Source organism: Haliotis asinina, chromosome 6, assembly GCF_037392515.1.
Source record: "Haliotis asinina isolate JCU_RB_2024 chromosome 6, JCU_Hal_asi_v2, whole genome shotgun sequence".
In the NCBI taxonomy this organism is placed as follows: Eukaryota; Metazoa; Mollusca; class Gastropoda; order Lepetellida; family Haliotidae; genus Haliotis; species Haliotis asinina.
Window position 1 is genome coordinate 5,529,899 of NC_090285.1, and position 20,464 is coordinate 5,550,362.

General features: G+C 37.6%; 1 protein-coding gene and 1 long non-coding RNA gene across 4 annotated transcripts; both read right to left on the reverse strand.

The window, feature by feature from the left end:
- Positions 1 to 2,520: 2,520 nt before the first annotated feature.
- On the reverse strand, positions 2,521 to 20,351 carry LOC137288126 (non-POU domain-containing octamer-binding protein-like). 3 transcript variants are annotated; one of them, XR_010957057.1, is made up of 10 exons: positions 19,351 to 20,345; positions 18,845 to 19,146; positions 18,618 to 18,713; positions 18,210 to 18,406; positions 17,881 to 17,968; positions 17,674 to 17,791; positions 17,457 to 17,567; positions 16,980 to 17,093; positions 2,984 to 3,110; positions 2,521 to 2,664 (listed from the first exon to the last, which is right to left on the reverse strand). XR_010957057.1 is itself a non-coding variant. In XM_067820531.1 (9 exons), exons 1-9 carry the CDS (start codon positions 20,263 to 20,265, stop codon positions 11,671 to 11,673), a joined length of 2,196 nt encoding a protein of 731 aa, XP_067676632.1. In that variant the 5' UTR covers positions 20,266 to 20,351; the 3' UTR covers positions 3,983 to 11,670. The 3 variants fall into 3 exon arrangements, 2 of the variants coding, with proteins under 2 accessions (XP_067676632.1, XP_067676633.1); XM_067820531.1 differs by lacking the exons at positions 2,521 to 2,664; positions 2,984 to 3,110 and adding an exon at positions 3,983 to 11,925 and having other exon boundaries at positions 19,351 to 20,351; XM_067820532.1 differs by lacking the exons at positions 2,521 to 2,664; positions 2,984 to 3,110 and adding an exon at positions 3,983 to 11,922.
- On the reverse strand, positions 12,694 to 16,969 carry LOC137288134 (uncharacterized). Its single transcript, XR_010957058.1, has 2 exons — positions 15,040 to 16,969; positions 12,694 to 14,982 (listed from the first exon to the last, which is right to left on the reverse strand). It is a non-coding gene; the product is annotated as an uncharacterized lncRNA (long non-coding RNA).
- Positions 20,352 to 20,464: the final 113 nt, after the last annotated feature.

Consider the following 20,464-nt stretch of genomic DNA (forward strand, 5'->3'; position numbering starts at 1 on the left):
CATTGAACGAAACAGCGGCTGTTAAGGCTGGTAACAAATCCACCTGTCATTCATGCAAAATTAAAACTACCAACACTTCTTGATGTCAATCAGAAGCTTTCAAACTGTTTAGAATGTTTATAAACTATATACCCTGATCACCTTGTCCAGGTGTTCAGTGTGCGCACGCACGCACGCACGCACGCGCTCACACACACACACACTGACACACACACTGACACACACACTGACACGCACACACATTAAAGTAGTTAGGGTCCATTTAAGACTCCAAATAAGGTATCTTGGGAGTCAATGGTTTGTTTTGTTTGTGCCCTCGTCGATGTTCTTCTGTTCAGTCTAAGAGTAGGTTTCACAATATGCTAACCAACTGTGCCACCTGTATGCTTGCTCGACCGCTTCGGATTCAACCTTTACGTCAACAGGTATTATTTTATGTACGTTTCATTTCAGTAACTTAACGTGAACAAAGCTACCAGAATTGGTGGTCGTCCAAGTCATTGGCTCGTAGAAGACATTTTCAGAAGTTCTGCTTCACATGCTACTTTCAGTATGTTTACGTGTGGTGTTTCTTCCATTCCTCATTCAGCTAATTTGCTGATGCGAGGTCAATCACCCACTTTTCTGCAACAAAGCCAAATGTTCTATGGCTCCTCAGTATGTAGTGTTTGTGTGCATATGTCAACGTGCAGGGAAGGAAGACGAACGCAAAAGTCTTGCAGCTCCAAGTGTATTTTGCCTGTGTTTCATCATGCACACTTGTATGCTCATCCTCGATATCTCCAGGGTATACGTTCCGATAAGTCTCCACTATACCCTGGACGCATCTACGGCTCTGCCAGATTAATTTATTACCTCCCTTTACTGTCTTTTCATCCAGTCAGGTGTCTACGCTGGGAAGTTGAGCGAACCAATCACAACTCTCTTTCGTTTTTCGAATGATCTAACCGATTATACTTGGCAACAGAAACCATGCAGAGGTTCCCTGGAAGAGGTAGAAGGCGTTCTTGCATATGTTGTTTTAAAGTTTCGGACTTGTCAATTTGTTTGTATGATTTCCCTAAAATCTGGGACGCACTGTGGGCAAACCTTCGCAGTTGCGCCCGCTACCTTTGTTGACACTGGCAAGCTCTGTTATAACGGCAGCCTAGCTGATTGGCTACTGTGAGAAGGCGGAGCTAGCAAAGGGAGGTAATAAATTTATCTGGCAGAGCCGTAGATGTGTCCAGGGTATAGTGGAGACTTATCGGAGCGTATACCCTGGAGAAATCGAGGATGTTGTATGCTTGTCCAACAGACAACCTGTTTAGAATTCCTTACTTTTCTCAACCATTCAAACTGCCATAAGATGATACTGAAACATAGGCATAGTTTTTGAGTACGAATTGTTTGTTCGGCGGCGGGCAGTTTCTAATCGAGTCTCGACGGAACAATCTAGCGTTCAACCTCATGAGCATCAATCTGCGATGCCATAATGTGTAAATGAACTCAGCGAATCTGGCCACCTGATCCCATTAGCGGCCTCTAGCAAGAATGGGTTGCTGAATACCAGCGTGAACGACTCAACTCCTCTCTATGAATTGAATGAACGCAGTTACAGAATTAATATACTCAGTGAAACGGATTATTGGTAAATTCAACGTTTTCAACAGCAGACACCTTCAGGGTAAGAGAGCTGTCTAATCCAATGGTGGCGAGTGTCGTTTCATTTGTCAAGTAGGACTTGTGTACTACCTTTCGTATAACTATTACTTGTCAATAGTTAACTAGTCTAAAAACCCCTCTGACATCTAATAAAGGTCAGCAGCGTGTATGGTATGTTTTGACTTTTTGAAAGAACCATGTTTTACATCACACTTTGATAAACGTTTAACAGAATTTGGAAGTCAGGGAGCATCGACTTGTTTTCTTATTCTCTGCGTCCACGTTAACATTTCGACTTTTTTGAGCCATGCTTGTTGCAAAAAGGTGGTAAAGACTACTTACAAGGTAGGATCATGTGATTCTACACTGATGCATAGATCTGTCAATCATCAGATCCAAAGACCAGTGAGAACAGATTATCCTAATACTGTGGAGTGTGACCTTATCAATCAAAACACTGATCCAATATTTGACCTAAATTATACATCTTAAAACTAACAAATTTTCCACACCTAGGTGTAATATATGGTTACATATTTGTAGAAAATGCCCTTCTGAAGAGTGTTTAAATATTTCATTATCAAAAACCAGCAAACCATATGTGCATTAAACATGGTACAGTGAAATGTTTTCCGAATTACCCCTTCAGAAGTGTTGTAATCTGAATAAATGTCTTTGGAAACTGTCAGAACACCTGGTCACGGAAGGGGTCGTTACTCGCTTGGGATTATCAATTCACGAAGCTATACAGTAAATTTCATTATTATCACTGCTGTATGTTTGTCCATGTCACAGGATAAGTCACTTTCATCTTACACAGTATCAGAAATAGGAATCCAACATCTCATCTATCTTGAGTGCAAACGTAAGACGATCTTCAAAAAATCTATATTTATTCATAGTTTTCTTTCAACAGTGCTGAAGATGGAGCATGCCTCCTTGCATTTATGCCCAGGCTTGAAACAAGTGACCAATCATCCATCTAATCCATTAGGAACACTTCTTCAGCATATTCTCAATCTGAAAACATCAAGATAGTCATTTGATAATTTATGTGGTTATGATGACTCCTAACCCAAACTTTGCTTCAACTATATGAGCAGATATCAAGTTTATACTTAGTCCAAATAGAACTTAAAAAACTCTGGCTTCAGTCCAGTACCAGAATGTGCAACTCTTTTACACACCAAACAATGGCAAAACGAAGTCAAGTTGTCTTTTTCCAAGTAACATTTTTATTATATTACATAGTTACACCATTTATAAAGGATTCAATTTTACATTTCCATTAAGTAAAAAAGTGGTTAATCATGTGCAAAATATTACAAAATTTACGTACTTCACTTGTCATAACAGTTCTGTTGAGTTCACTTGGCCAGTGACCACGAGTGCATTCAGATCAGGCTGTGGTTGAGCAGCAGCAGCAGCAGCAGAATGGAGTAGTCATGTCATCCTGGACAACACACCTGGAACACATTCAGGCTCAGATTACAAAAAGCCTCTGAAGTATATGACAAATAAATTAATTTAACTGTGACAAAATTAACTTTACTTTCATATTTGTTACTTACCTTAAATTGTCTAATACATCAACCATTTCATGTAAACAATGATAGAATTTTGAAAAGCAACCATTAATCATAACAATGGGGACAAAGATTTAGCAACAGAATAGATTCTCTAAAGTATAGTAGTGTAGGATCTGCAGGGTACTCGTCTGCATCTACTAGACAGTATAGCCGTTTTCTTCTGAAAAAAAAAACTGCGAGTATTTGGGCGAGACATTAAATCCCAATAAGGTAGAGCCCATTCCACATAATGTCAATGACAAATGAATGGTAGATTCTCATGTTTGACATGACAACGGTCACTAATTAAGTCCATCATGGACTTGCTTTGATGATTCACTGAAGATATTCATCAATATTTCCTCTGATGGTGTAAGCATGAGCAAGATCAGGAAAATCCAAATGGCAAAACATGTCGGAGAATATCTTTATGAGACTGGTCACTAGAACGTCTGATGCAAAAGCAGAAACTGGTTTCATGATCATATACTGATGAGGGCAAGTCTTTTGTTTGACAAAAAACTCTGATGAAATACTGAAAATGTCATGAACTCTATGGCAATTTGTAGTGAGCATGTTAGTCATAATGCTGCTTTGAACAATATTTCAGTAATATCATGGCATATCAGCTTAATGTAGAGGAAAGTAATCATGTATGATCATGTACAAATGTCACGGCACTTAATCCCACATGTAGATTTTGCTGTGCAGTATGCCAACACTAATCTTTGATGAAATAGCCATACAAATTTCAAAACATATCTCGATCGTTCATTTAATAGAGTATGTATTCACTGATCATTACTATCATTCCTTTACAGTAAAACACAAACACCCTTCCCCAGCAATGTGCATTTTATTGTGTGGATTTAGAAGATCCAATGATATTGTGAATAATGAAATTAATGCATACCTCCAGAGCTCCAGATAAGCTTTTGGCTATGTGGGTATGATACCCATACTTGTGAAACGAATTGGGCATTTGTAATTTCAAGTGGTTATCTATACTATTTGATGCCCATGATATTTATTTCAAATAAAAAGTTTAAGAGGTGCAACATGTTTTTATCCGATACAGATGATACAATATCCTCAAGGTTGAAGATGAATAACTTACAACGTTAAATTATACCAATACAGCTTTATCCACTCCTGCTGTAAGAAATATGTGCCTTAGGCTACATCTGTTTTGGTGCTGTGAACAGCTGATATTACAAGTCTATTTAAGATATCACAATCAATTGAATCTGACTATGAGACACAGCACTTACCTATTAATTCATCTAGCAGTCTTCAAATGAAATAATTTTCTGTCTGTAGCATGGAAAACCAGATATTTTATATTGAGTGTGATTAAGCTTTCGACCACGCTCTCTTGACATTATCAATTGTTGACATTACATTTAGAGAGACAACTACTGTTTCATTGACCACCAGATATAAATGGGCAATCAGTGGAAGGTGACCATGGTATTCTATCTGTGTAGCGCATCTTGGATGCATTTTCAATTTTTTAAAGATTCTTTTAATCGCAAAACCTTAGAAATGGAAAATCTTAGTTTGTTTCGATCAGCTTGAAATGATACAATCCACAAGATGATGTTTATGTAATGAGTAAATACACATTGTTATTTTGACATGGCCTAAACACAAATATTAATATATTTCATACTCTGGCATTTATTTTTCTCGTGTATTTCAACTTTTCTACAGCATATTACACGCAAATACATAGCTTATCTGGAGCTCTGTACCTCTGTTCTGATATTGGGATTTTACAAATCATGGTTGATCTGACAATTCCAAAGAGTTCAATTGAACTACTATGCAATAATGGCATTCTAAATATCTACTATTCTCCTGGCAAGGACAAAATATTGATATAAAGCAAATCCATAACAAATAAAAAGTAAATCCTTGTTGAAACCCAACTTCACTTTTATGAAGGCTCAGTAATGAGGGAATGTACTAGAGAATTCTCTTGTGGGTGACAGCATGCGACTTTGTATTTCTGAGTTCACCTAAAGGGACAGACAAGTGGAAGTCAACAGCTCACTGACTGTCTACAAAAAGATCAAATGCTGTCAATATTGTAAGCCAACTTTCTTCCTTGAATTTATGGTGTGCAACAATTTTGAATTAGTTAAGTACAAGCCTTGAACACACTTTGCCCTTTAAATGTTGGACTAAAGTTTACATGAAATTTCATTCCCACTACAAATCCTGAACTACAATGATTCGCTAAATGTCAACATGCCAAGACAATCTTGCTGTCACTCAAATATGATGTACCTGATCACATGGCTTGATGAATTCAGTAATAACTTACCAAGTGCGGACATGTACACTGTTCTCGTTAAAATTTACAGGAGTTGCATGTGGGAAGAGAGGATGTATTTGTTTGAACACTTCAAAGTTCAATAATAATCAGGTGTACATCTCGTCATTGCAAGAATGCATGAGTGTTTTTGGAAAATCCTGAGTTGATTCTCAAGACTAAGCAGTGGAAGTTGTCATCAATGGAACATACAATTCCAAAGATCCCCATAGCTCACCTAAATTGCTTTAGGTTTCTTTTAAATGATCATGTTAACAACGGATTTGGTTGGAGTAATACACTTCCTAATTTAACAAGCACACATTTAGTTTCCAGTTACTGATGTGTACACACAAGATAAGGGACCTTTTGATGTGAAAACATTACACAATACCATGTTTCAAGTTTTCATTCTGACAGTTATCTGGTTAAAGCTGAACATGTTTGGAATGATTCATCAGAACTCATAATCAACTTCTCATTTGAAATTAATGAAGTTGAAAAGTAACGTTGGTGTAAATGCAATTCGTTACCTGTCTACACCCACAGATATACTGACATTTCAAAATATCTGTACCACTACTTCCTGTACATTTTAACAGCCCATCCATGAATGATCAGAATTGTCTCACTGTTGAATGATTAATGATGTCCACAAAGGACAAAAAAAATGTAAATTATGGAAGAATGCCGCGAATATTCAAAACATATCGTGCCAAAAATTCAACATTTAGCACCTTTGTGAAAACATGTTATCTAGACATGTTACTCCAAGTCCAATTCATAACTTGTGACTCCCAAAACATTGTTTTTATGCTTACCAGAAATCAAAGTGATTCACACCCAACCCATTTTTTAAAGAATTACACAAAGAAACTTGTAAAAGATTAACTATCATACCACTGAAATACCCGACCTATCACTGTCATACCCCAGCATCATGTCGACATAGAATACACTTTACGAAGTTAGACATTTCTGGTGAACATCATGGTTCCTATAAACATAAGGATTCTAACACTGTGGACAACACCTCAAATACTCATAATGACCCTTTGGGTCTCACGAGTTGCACTGAACAGACACATTCTTCCTTGAACCTTAGTGCTACACTTAGCTGCATCCTGCATGAAATATGTTCAACAGCACAATGTCCAATGACATTTCGTTAGCCATCGCTTTTGTCCATACACACCCTGATCATAGAAGCAATACATGCAACACTGTGTTTTATTGGTTTCCCCTACACCACAAAGTAATGAGCATCAGATTTTCTGTTGATGGATTCAAGTATCTGAAATGTAGAAAGCTCTATAAACATAATATCATGGAAGATTTGATACATACCTTGTTTAGATCTTAATCTGGATCCTAGAATAAGGATGTAGTAGATAGCCTAACTTCTCTTGTCGCACTCGGTCACTATTACAAGTACAGCAATGTTGTATAGAAGACGCAAGCTAGGGTCTAACAAAACATTCACAAGATCACTGAATAATGTACTTGGAAACCATATTAGTACTGCAGATGAAAAGTGAATGGTACGGAAGTACACATGGTATCTCCATATAGTGAGAGTTGATATGTAGTGATGACCAACGAGAATCCCTCATCAGATCTGTGGATCAGTTATTTAAAGGTTGTGAAGTGTTGCTTGGCTCTCCCTCCCTCACATATCTTTGTCCAATTATGACACTGCTAAGTCAATCCATGTTTTCTTCACTGCCATGTACAGAAAAGGTTCCAGTTTTGTAGGAATCTAGATATTCACAAAAGCATGAATACCTCTTGAGAAATATTATCTTTACTGAGGCAGTCATGTGTCCTTGCCATACAATAACTCAAGAACATTAACAGAGAAGAACATGTTTCCATGAAACTATCAAGCCTCGACTACAACAGATTTATTTTATGTTTCAAGTAAGTTAAGTTTGTAGATCTGACCGTCAGTAGCATGTATTCCAGCAACACCTTGTGACCCAGACCCAATTCACACAACTCAAAAGTCATTATGGCAAAGCAATTCATTATCATTCTAGCTCTTCATTCAAGTAACACAAAGTCAACAGAATTTGACTACAGCTGTTAAAGACTTGAGAATGATTCATTCAAAATATTGTCATAATGTATGACTTGATCAAATTTCACAACTCAACATCTTCCCAAGAGGTAACGTTATCATGCAAAAAATGGACATATCTACTTAGAAGCAGAAAGGGTTTTCTTGCTATAGCGAAATTAGCAATGGCAAAATAGATAAAACTCTTTAGTAACAAAAACATGTAGGAGTAGTGTTTCACTAAAGCATCACTTTAAGTGATGTTACGCATACCATTCCCGCAGTCACAATGATGACCAGTGTAAGGCTGTAGATGACATTGCGAGGTTTGGATACTCGCATGCACGGCTTGTTCTGTAAATGGGTACAGCAAGTTCAAGGATATCCTTATTCATCAACCTGTATGAAAATCCTTGGGAGCATAAAAAAGATTATACTTTTCAGCGTTAGCTGTAGTTGATCCTCACTCACACGACACTCCAGCAGACACAGGATAAGTGACGGGCACTTTGGTTCATTAAAATTCACAATTGAACTTGAAAAATGTCCATGTAACATGTGTTTTCAAACAGAAAATGGTTAAAAGGCACAAGCAAATCCAATCTACTTTCTCACATGATCCACTATCAACCCATTTCTTGACGTCCAAATGATGGACATTGTTTCTCTGTAGGTGAAATTTTGTGACAACACCTATTTTAGAGGCGTAAGCCACGATGTTGGAAGTTCAAAACTTAGACATACGAAGTACTGCTATGATTCAATAGATTCTATTTCACTTTGCGGAACAGAGCTGTGTACATGTAGAAACAATTTAAGTTCCATGTTCAACTGCATGATTAAATGGCTCAAAGTCTTGGATTTAATTTCAGGCACCAATATCAGAAATGAGCTGTTTGAAAACACATGAATGTCTCAATGTCTTGGTTTTACAGAAAAATGTCCGTCATAAGGAACACAAATGTTACAAACTTTTCAACAGAATCACTAAATCTAAAATCTACCATGTACGTTTCAATATTTACGTAACAGAGTGAAAAGGACACTGCCCCAAAAGAAAAACTGGAACTTTCAGTCACAGAAGAAAATTTCTCTTCCATCCAAAAAAGTCCAAGAACAGACTTTCAAATTACTTGGTCCCTATATATGTATTAATGATCAACTTTGCAGCTGGTTATTTAGCTACAGAAATAAACTAAGCACCCGTCAAATGAAAGCCTTGTTTTTTTCTGCCAGCCAATAAATGTTTGAAACTTTACAAATATGTTATCAAGTATAACTAATGTCAATCCTAACGAACAGGAATTATCACCAACTTCACTGCGACACAAAGACATTGTTCTCAGACTATTGTGGCAGTTACTTTCAATATGTACCCCTGTCAATGGGGTTCTTCATACACAAGTTATTAATGTAGAAATTATCTGACATGTTGTAGTAACTTAAAATGTAGTCATACTGGAAGATTCCATCAATAAACCTACTAACCTAAGCCATGCAATCAATGCCTACCAAAAAGATACACAATGAAATAAGCAGATTATAATCTGATTCACCTTGTACACCTTGATGCCTACAATAATTGATCCTGTAATTTGACATCTGCCATGTCTGGTTAGGGTACCCAACAGATCATAAACTGCAGATGGTTGCATGTTTTGCTCCTGGGCTAAAATCCTTTCAAAGGCTCTCAGCTGGCAATCAATGTTGCGTAACAGCATCTGCCACTCCCATCTTTCTTCCATTTGTCACAAACAACACAATTACTTACCACTCAATACTTACCAACTAATTTCTATTTCTAATGCAACATTTCTGGCAGTTGCATCAGCAACAGGCATCAAGAATCAAATCTGTAGTTCTTGGGTTTATTCTCAAAATTTCAGTCAATACTAATGAATGTCTTGTTCACAAATTTCTTGTGTGAATAGTTGTCATGTGTGATCTAAAGGAGCACAGTACATTTAAATAGATAGATCTTGTGGTGAAAAGATGATCAATTTTACTGCATTTTGTGACACTACTCAATGGTCCTCAATTAAGTCCTTCAATGGCCATTGGTCCTTCAATGGCCATTGGTCCTCAATGAAGCTGTTATTTCCAAATCCACAGAAGTCTGAAAAGGATGAGTTACTAAGGCTGCCTGACACATTGGTTAAAACGAATTTCAGTTTAATAAAAGTATGTAACAAGTACAGGGCCATTACATTCTGCTCATGAAGTAAATAGAATTTGCATTCTTTTCAAAAGAGCTCCTGAGACATCTAATTTTCATCACGGTCTGAAAACTGTTTCCAAGGAAATGGCATACTGCAAGAGCTGGAAGAATCACTTCAGGAATCCTCCTGAACTTTCACACAAAAGTTCAGAATTTTTGTACCACGATATGGCATCGACAGCTAATAATCTCAATTTTGAAATGAAAAAGAAATATAGGGGTGGGACTTCTCCAATGCAGCCATTAATAATACACAAACATCAACCTTTTAAATAATTACTCAATGGCCTGCACAAATATCCTTTGAAGACAAGTGTGAATATAATATGAAAAATAGAATATTTGAGCATGTTTTGAAAATTTTTCTGATTTTTTTCTGATTCACATACAGTTTTGAAGGAGATGTCATGGGGTGGGAGCAAGATCATCAAGCCTAAGTTTATCACAGGAAGAATATTTTATACAAAGTACTGGGAATGAAAAGTAGACCGCCTTTCATGCTTCACCATCAAGTCCATATTGGACATGTACACACCGCCACTGTTTACAGCAGATTGCAGTATGGGAATTCTACACATTCCTTGAGTGAATCTAAGCCACTTTGTTCATGCTTAATTAGTAAGCAACCCCATCTCATAACATGACATGGACCTATGCATCACATCTTGGACAGGCCGAATCCTTTAAGAAAAAGAAAGTTGCTTATCCCGCAAGCTCTTCTGTGTCAAATGATCTGATCAGGCTTCAAAAGAAGTTTCCATTCAGTCAGCCGATCACGTTTCAAGGGGCACCATCCATACATGCTTCACAAGTACTGTGACCATGTGAGAAAGCCCACCTGTCTTCTTCACAGAATTTGTGCCGGCTTTAGTACAATGAAAAACATTGCAGGTTTATTTCTTACACAGATGATCCATGTTCACTATTACTGAATATATTCTCCTCCATAGAAGTGATGATTCACAAACCAGTATGTTTTGATGTAGCCTAGACTCACTGATGCCTCCTGTCGACGTTTGGATAGCACTTACAAAAGTGTATGTTTTCCCCATTACAATTTCTTTTAGTGACAAGATAAGAGTTCGAATTCCATTTGACAATCAAATGCAGAGATAATAATGTGATACATCTGTCAGCTTAAATAATTTTCTTTGTGTTTATTTTCCAAATGGTATCAATTCTTCAAGAGTAATATTTATCCTTTGCAATAAATGCCTGGGATTCCAAATGCTATCAATTCAAGAGAGTAATGGTCACCCTTTGCTAAAATGCCTATAGTTTTGGAAAGTACTTTCATCATTTCAAGTTACTATTAACCGATTCATAAGAAAATATTTTCATGTTAAGGACAACTTTTATTACAAGTACTACTACATACACAACAACTCTTCAACATAACGATTAAGAATGTTATTTTCACATATGCAAAATGTTAAAGTGATCTAAAGAAACATGCATGACTGTGATATAATGAAAACAAGTACCTTAATCTTAAAACCAATGACAGCAATAAGTGGAAGCAAAATAAAACTCATGTTAATAGTTCAAATAAACAGGCCTTACAAAAAGACGCATTAATGTTCTTGATGTAATCTAGGTCATCATAAAGTCTTGTTTTTCGATGAGGGACACTAAACATGACTGATACGATTGAAAACAAATACTGACATCCTAAAAATCGCATATAGACGTGGAACATATACAATAATGTCTCCTTTGGCCTTTGAGCCAGATCATTTAAAAAATGTTCACGATTAAGAATAAGGAATTATTCATGTTGCAAGTCAAGCCCAAACAGGGCATAGCACAATCTTGCTCACAAGTCAATGAGAAATGATGAAAACATTTGCGTTTTCAAGAAATCTCAATATCTCCTTCTCTTCAAGTCTCCGTATTCCTCTCTTGGTCCACCTTCTCGTCGTCGGTCCATGCGATCACCTCGCATTCCTGGGCCTCCATTACCTCCACCCATGTTGCCGGAGCCACCCATGCCTTGACCGCCAAACATGTTTCCTTGGCTGCTACTCATACTACCACCCATGGGGCCACCCATCCCACCCCCAGACTGGAACCCTCCCTCAAAGCTCCCTCCTTGTTGATCAAAGCGTGATTGACGCTGCTACAAGTTATGTTCGTATCAGTTCATTTGATTAACCGTTTACAAATATCACGATCACCAAGTTCATGAACACATAGCACCAGGAATGCAGGAAACAGCCGATCCATCAAGCACATAAAGAAAAGGGAAAGAAAAATCTTTTTGTTAGCAAGTATGCAAACACTTCATGTAATTGGGCTTATTTACTAAGACTGTCTGTTGTGCAAATACTGAAACCAACATATCACAAATGATCCCTAAACGGCACAAAACATCAATCATCCTTTAAGGCTAAAACAATCTCAAAGCTTCCTATTGTCTTTCCTGTTTGTATGTACAGAAGGCACCATCATCATCTCCAGCATAGAGTCTGCCATGACAAAGAAGCCACGACAAAGTAACACTACCTATGGTAGATGTATTGTACAGTGCCTTTCCAATGAAACTTGACATAAGTGCTGTTGCAGTGGTTCAATATAGGCTTTAAGTCTTAATATATGAGCAATGACATTGTGTCATGAAATAAAATCAACAGACTTTAGACCATAGAGGCAATCTAGTTCCTGGCATCGTGTAAATGAGGACAACTTGTTAAACACCACAGCAGGAGTTAAGTCTGGACCAGACAAACCAGTGGTCCAAACGAGCTACAATCAACTCAATGGACACACCATATTACCTTCATCACACTTGTTGGTAATATTCAAGCTAGAACATTGTGTCATGTTACATGTGACAGGTATATGTTGAGGTCAACATCAACAAAACTTGCAAAAATGATTCCAGGTATTTTATCTGCTTTCTACTATCTTGTGAAAAACCATCGTGTGTGTCAGTAAAATGGTACAGGCATCGTTATGCCAGGGACTTGTTTGACACGTGATAATCATGCCACAATTGACTTGTTCACAGAGAGGAATCACAAATCTGATAGTGTCACATAAACATTATCCTTTCAAAATGCCTCTGTAGTTTCGACACATAAGGAAGTACATCACGCCATGTTCACAGGTAGGAAGAGTTTCAGTTTACTGACGGGAACATTTCTTAACAATCATGTCTCCATTTATAAGCACATTCAGCTCAAATAATTAAAACAAAGGGTCATAAAACACACAACTAAAGAATGACATTCAACTGATTCAAAAGTGCAATTTTCACTTTTACACTTATCAAATGCTGCATTTGGATGAATACTATCACTGTATTATTAGTCACCTCTTACAAAGATGAATGCCAAAATATGTCTGGACATTTTTGGAGATATAATGGAACTGATCAAGATGACTTACTTTCACTGGCTACAAATTTCAGTTGTCCAATGCAGTCTAGATGTGAACCCATGAATACATAAACCAAACTAAGGAAGTTCAAAAGAGCATTACAACTACACCATGGGGATCGGTTACCAACTGTACAAACAAATATGAAGGAAGTAACAACACAGAAGACTGGAAACAATGAGACCTTTCAACTCACTCCAGCAGTGTAGTTACCTGCAATGATTATTTCTCTGATGTGCATTAACCTGCACCCTTTAATTGTCTTCAGCATATTTTGATCAGCTTAACCAACACCAATTTGTATTCCTGATTCTGTACACTGCTAAAATCAAAAGCTGTTGAACTTTGTTTTCTTCATCGGCTACACCTTTTCACTTACTGGCTACATTATCAAATCAGTATCGAAAGATATAATTAACTCACTGACAACTACAAGATTATACATTCAAAACGCACAACACAGTTGAACTCTCTTCTTGATCTACTTGTCATTCTGGTTACATTACGAATAATGGAATTTCAACGCAATGACTGGACAAAACTCTCTGGAAACTAGTACTCAGCAGTATAAAAAAAAACAACTGTGCCATTACTTTTTAAACTTGAACAGTCATTAGTGCACCACATATACATATTACCTTACAGTTTTAGCATAAAAGAGACAAATCCCTGATTGAAGCTTTTTGCAGTCTTGCTATTTCAAATGCAAATAGTTATTTTGACATAGACAAACTTCACAAATATTTTACATACCAAAGAATGACATTTACAATAAGCGTTGTTACTATCTCACAACTAAGGTTGCATCACTGGCCATTTTCTGATTATGGTTGTTGTAAACAAAGGTGAGTTGGCGTCAGCTGCCAGTCATAATTTGTTTCTCATTTTCATTTTGGGATTGTAAAATGTTTCACTTAGACTTTTGGGTGTAATATCAACCTCTGAACAGGTCCTGATAAAGATGAAAAACAAAATACACCAACAGATCTGTAAGTGCTTGTTTCTCTTCAGAATTGCTGTGAACAGTATTGCCTAAGTGTCAGGGAAATTAAATCATCAGCAAACTGTATCTTTGTCCTTCAATATCAATTCACACATGTTCTTAAAATATTATGCTAACCCAGCCTTCCTACAATCTCAAAAAGCAAGTAAAATACAGAGGTCCAGGATAAAACTCACTGTCACATGGATACAAATGATTGTTTCATGGATGAAAGTTTGTGCAAACACTGTTCAACAAAATCATTTCTGAAAATTCAGTGAATGCATCAGGCTGAGTCTTATGTTTTAAGTTAGGTCAATTCTTCACACTTACTCATATTTTACTTAAAGCATAAATACAGTTCTACGGAAGATCAGAACACCGGCTGAATCAAAATGATACAGGTGTTCTTAATCCCAATACAGTGTTTTGTACTGTCCTATCAAGACAACACTTGCAAATGTTCCACAAGCTTCCTTTAACAATGACAATATTTGCACAACAGACAGTTTATATAATAATAATAATAATGGTGTCCTACTTCAAGTGCAGAAACACTAGAAGATTGAACAAATTAGACAAAAATCAAGCTTTGCATGAGACAACCAGCAATTATTGCTTGGCTACTCAACTTGTATGTTGTTCTGTCACCATACGTCATCATGTGAGAGCATCCCACAACCAAATTAGGTAACATGTTACAGTAACATGAAACATGTTTTATTTTCACATAGATGACCTGTGGCCCTTGCTTTAGCAGAAAATCACAATAGGACATTGTGAAAATGTAGCAACAGAAAATGGAACCAATACCTCCATTGCAAGATACCAAGATCTGGGATAAATCAGTCACATTAATGGAACCAATACCTCAATTGCAAGATACCAAGAGCTAGGATAAATCAGTCACATTAATGCGACTAATCTCCAAGGGGACAACCACACGTAGACCAGAAAACAATCCTAAACACTGCAAATGCAGTTGTCTTGAAATCAACAACCTACATAAGCATGTTGATAACATTGAATGTCACTAAGCAATCAAATATTCATATTTGGAGAAGGATCCTCATGTAGGAAATGATATTTAAAAAACAAACAGCATGAAATATGTAGATGTCTATGCTATGAATGCTGTTTGAAGTTCATAGAGCTGGTGGATATGAAGGAGGGGGAAGGGGTTTAAATTGGATACAGATCATCTAAACTTCTTACACAGGTATTCACAGCTTTGAAATATTAAGGATGACAAACCATTATTGCAAAAGAAACTAGTTTGAGGTATGAAGATAATATTTCAGGTTATTTCAGGTTATTTCAGGTTATTGACCAAAGGACAAAGTGACCTTGTAGTAACCCCCAACAAAAATTCTGTTAACTGCTGAGGAGAAATAAAATACTGCATCTAGATTTCATGTTAATCAGACGCACAGTACATTTGACACTGCTGTTTCAATTACCACCAGAACAATACTTCCTTGAACAAAGGTATGTGATGGTAAATTCTCTAAAACATTCAGTACTATCCATTAAATCAAGAGGTTCTCAACAGTCTAAACTGAGCATTAAAAAACCTATGTATTGGTGATCTGCATAATGTTTCCACCACAATCTAAAAGCTCTGATAGATGCGTTATGCCTGTTTCTTTCACAAGATGTAGGCTTTCTCTTGAAATGTACCAACAACCACTTCCTGTTAACCAAATTGAAATTCCCATTTTGGCATGGACCGATGTATTAAAATTGACTTATCACATTAATGCAAAGGTTACATGAGTATGTTATCTGTTCAGAGTTGGTTACACCAGTCTCAGATTTTAATTTTCAGATGCTTATCTTTTGATGGAAAACATGGAAGTTGACAGACTGGCTTTTTAAGTATTTGTCACCAATTTCTTATCCGAGTATGGTTTGAGGTTAACAAGAGGACCAAAACAAACTCACTAAACTTTCATCAAAACATTGACACAACCATCCTTGACAGGGGATAAGAACTTGTTATGCCTGTAGATTTTTCAGTGAGAATCAATTTCAGTCAATCTCAAATCACAAATTCTTAAATACTACTTAAATATGTACACATGTAAGTGGAGAACGATGAATGCCACCAAAGCACCATTAAGCACTTTCACAGAAAACATGTTTTCACTGTAGCCATCATTACACGAACAGTTAAATGCACAATGGATTAAATACCGTTATGAAGTAACAATACAGTCACTGCATTGGGCAAACAAAGGAGCATCTGCTCATTTGAAAATCCACGGATATAGCTTCAGTCTAAGACCCGCTTCTGCACAGGAATTACACCCATTCATGTTGCAATCTACTATTCACCATGTAAGTCAATATGTCTTCAAATGATGAAGCAGAAACAGCCACCCATTTTTGAGTACCATACAAACCAAGCAGTTCTCAGACCACATTCAAGTTCTTAAAAATTTGTCACATCCTGTCTCATAAAGAACACAAGACAAGTTGTCACAGGTGCAGATATCACTTCAGTGACTGCTGACAAATTCTTGCGACACATGGAACCACCAACATCAAGTTTACCATCACAAACTGGAACATTACGATATGGGCTAAAAGCAAGGGCCACTAGGTAACACACAAGAAATAGCTGTACCACATAATGAATGAAATTATCCGTTGCAGCATCATTTGCTGAGACACATAATTGTTGAAACAGAACCTTTTCACTTAAAATTGAGATTAACACAATATATTTTATCAAAGAAGGGACTGGCGCCTGAAAAGACAATGGTGAATATTCCTAAAATAACTAAGATTAGATGACATTGACTTACCATGCTGCCTCCCATGCCACCTATGCTTCCTCCCTGGCTTCCACTCCCACCCATTTGACCGCTACCACCCATTCCACTGCCCATGTTGGAACCATGCTGAAAGCTGCTTGACATCTGTTTTAAGTAAAAGTGGTTGTATGCTCAAATTCTACCATGACTTTATATCAAATCCTAATATTTTTTATGTTCACAAATGACTGTACACTAATCGATGTCTTCAACCCCAAGTTCCTTAATATAATATGCCTTTACAAAATCAGACAAGGAATTTAGGACAGGGTGCCAGCCAAAAACAACCTATCTTCCCTGAATATGGTAACCAAATGTGTTGACATTAGAACTTAAGTACAAGTCAAAGTCACTGTGACCACCAAACCCTTCATAGGTCTTAAACGCATGGGAAGCTGGGAACCTATTCTTATCAGAAATCACTGTATCTACCAAGAATAATAAGAATTGTAACGTGTGTTCACACACCTGACTAGGGCGTCCTGATCTATCTAACCCCATGCCTGCAGGAGGGGCAGGTGGTGGGGGCAGTGGTGGTGCTCCATCTTTCATTCCTCTCGGACCATCACGCATTCCACCCTAAAATCCATGAATATATATCGATAGTCCACAGGAAATTATAAATGAACTTTAAATATAGCAATGTCTGCTCGTCATTTGCTCTTTCTTAGAAATAATATCTCACCATCATTTCTTCACGACCTCTGGGTCCACCTTGATCCATAGGTCCACTGTGTCTGTTCATCATCATCTCCTGTAGACGACGATCTTCCTCCACTCTCATACGCTCTTCCTCACGTTGCCTGCATGCAACATTTAGGTGTATTAGTAAACAATTACAAACTGAACAAAACTGAAAATGTTAATATTTGCAGTAATTATCCAGACTCACCTTATTTCCATATCCTGTCGACGGCGCATCTGATCTTGTTGTCTCATCTCCTCCAGTCTTCTCAACTCTTCTTGCTGACGCATTAGATCTAACAAATAGAATTGTATCCATTTCCTCAGTTGTCTTATGATCACAAGTGTCAATGTCAATTTCGACATAGGTGCCCTACACTAAAACATGCTTCTTTTGGTATGTTATCTACAACCAGATAATGGCACCAAAAACGAAATTTATTACAAAAAGCAATAAAGTGTATTTGAAGGTTTGTAGTATTGCAATATAGGTAAAGCATTCTGAACTTGATTCATTATTCTCAATGAAGAACCAACCTTTTCTTATCTGTTCAGCTTGGTACTCAATGAGAGCCCCCTGCATTTCATCATCCAATCTGAGCCGGGCATCCTCCATTTCTTTCTTCACTCTTTCTATTCTCTCCTTTTCCATGTCATCAATCTGACGCCATCTCTGTGCAAACTCACACTCAAATGAACCAGGCATTGCAAAACGTGGTTCCTTTTCTCTTTCCCTGAAAAATGAAGTATCCAGATCATGACAATACAGTTCTCGCACATGATAGTGGTATTATTATAGAGAAAGTATTAATGCAAAGTGAAGGTATTAAGTTCCAATGCATACACTGTCACATCAAATTTGTCTGGATATCACATACAATATCAGGCGATTATGAAATATCTTATGTTGGCCATTTTAGCCATCATATTAAACTGTATGCTTACTTTTTGTAACCTTCATTCTTGTTCAAGAATTTTTCAGGCATTCCATCATCCTCATCTGTTTGCTCAAGTGGCTCCACGGATAAAGGTCTGGGAGATCTGTGGACACAATTTGACAAAATGAAATTTCACAAATGCTTTTTTTATATAATAATCATTCAGGATTTAGATTTAAAGTGTACAGAACGAAAACTGCATTGAATTAAACATACATGTCAACAGCTACTTACGATCCCAAAAGGAAGATTCCATCATTGATTCTTCTCAGTGCCTGTTGTGCTCCTGGCTTACGAACAAATTCAACAATTCCATCTCCTGTTGGCTTTCCACGGTCATCTACAATTACAATGGCTCTTTCAAGGTCTCCAAACTGCTGAAAGGCACTTTCAAGAAGTTCGTTGGATGCATAAGCATGTATATTCTTGACTTTGAGTGCAGCACCATGTGTGGCAAATCTCACTCTTAAGGTTCTTCCTTTTTTCTGCAGGCCATCTAAGGCAGCCTTTGCAGCTTCAGCGTTATGTCGATAGTCCTAAAATGAGAAGTGCCTTGCTATGAAACGCATACCACATAAATGAAACCAAGTTAAACAAAAACACTCGCATCATATTACCAGCATAGGTGAAGCCAACAATGTTCAAATCAACAAGGCAGTGATAATGTAGAGCACTGCCCCAATGACAAATATTTGACTGGCAACATCATGACACAGACACATGACAAACTTTTGCCTTACCATGCGAATGAAGCCAAATCCTCTTCCTGAGTTGACATACGCCTCTGAGACCTCTCCATACTGTTCAAACATCTTTTTGAAGTCATCTTCTGTGACATCTGGTGTTAAATTGCCAACAAATAGTCGACATCTGCCGGTAAACTTCTTTTCTTCTTTAGGGCCCTGGGACTCTGAAAGGGGCTGAAACTGCTCTCCTCGTGAAAAACTTGAATCCCTTTCACGGTTTTGTTTATTATATTGCTTCTGCTTCTGAAAACCGCCGCCCTGTCTATCCTGCTTCTGAAAGCTATTCTGTGATCTATCCTGTTTCTGGTTGTTAATGTTCTGATTCCTCTCTTGTTTCTGAAATGTATTCTGTGGTCGGTCCTGTTTCTGATTCTGGAAGTTTGGAGGTTTATTCTGTGCCTGTTGGTCTTGTGGCTTCGCCTGTTGTGATTTGGGCGACTGATGGGGTCGTTTCTGTTCGCTAGAAACATCGCTTTTCGGAGTCGTGGTCCCATTGCCAGTCGGTTTAGCTGGTTCGTCTTTCTTAGCTGGTGTAGTGGCTTTAGGAGTCGTCTTCTGAGCAGGTGGGGTTGTGGTATCTTTCTTCGGAGACTGGGCTGGTGGAGGCATCTGAGTTTTAAGTTCCTGCTTTTGATCGGGTTTTCCAGACTTTACCTCCTCTGGTTTCGGCGGCTTAGTTGGCGTGGGGGCTTTCTTCGGTGGCTCATACTTGCCAGGACTTTTTCCTTGATTCTGCTGGCGTCCGCCATAATTGTTTCCCTGTCCTTGATATCCACCGCCTTGTTGATTTTGATACCGTCCATAATTACCCCCGCCATGATTTCTGTTGAAGTGTCCCTGATTCCTGTTAAAGTTACCTTGACCCCGAAAGTTACCCGCAGGTCTCGCAAAGTTTCCTGATCTCATCATCTTTCCTTTTGAACAAGTGAAAATGGCGTCTCGACACTTTATGTTAATGAGTCGGAAAGGACATGCGCAGTAGCCGACAATGAAACAAAGACGCTGACACCATGTGATCGGAACATTTCAAAGAAAATGATAATAACATGCTTGCGACGCTGCCATTTTACTTAAAGTAATCATCATGTGTGCAGCCATTTATTTTTTC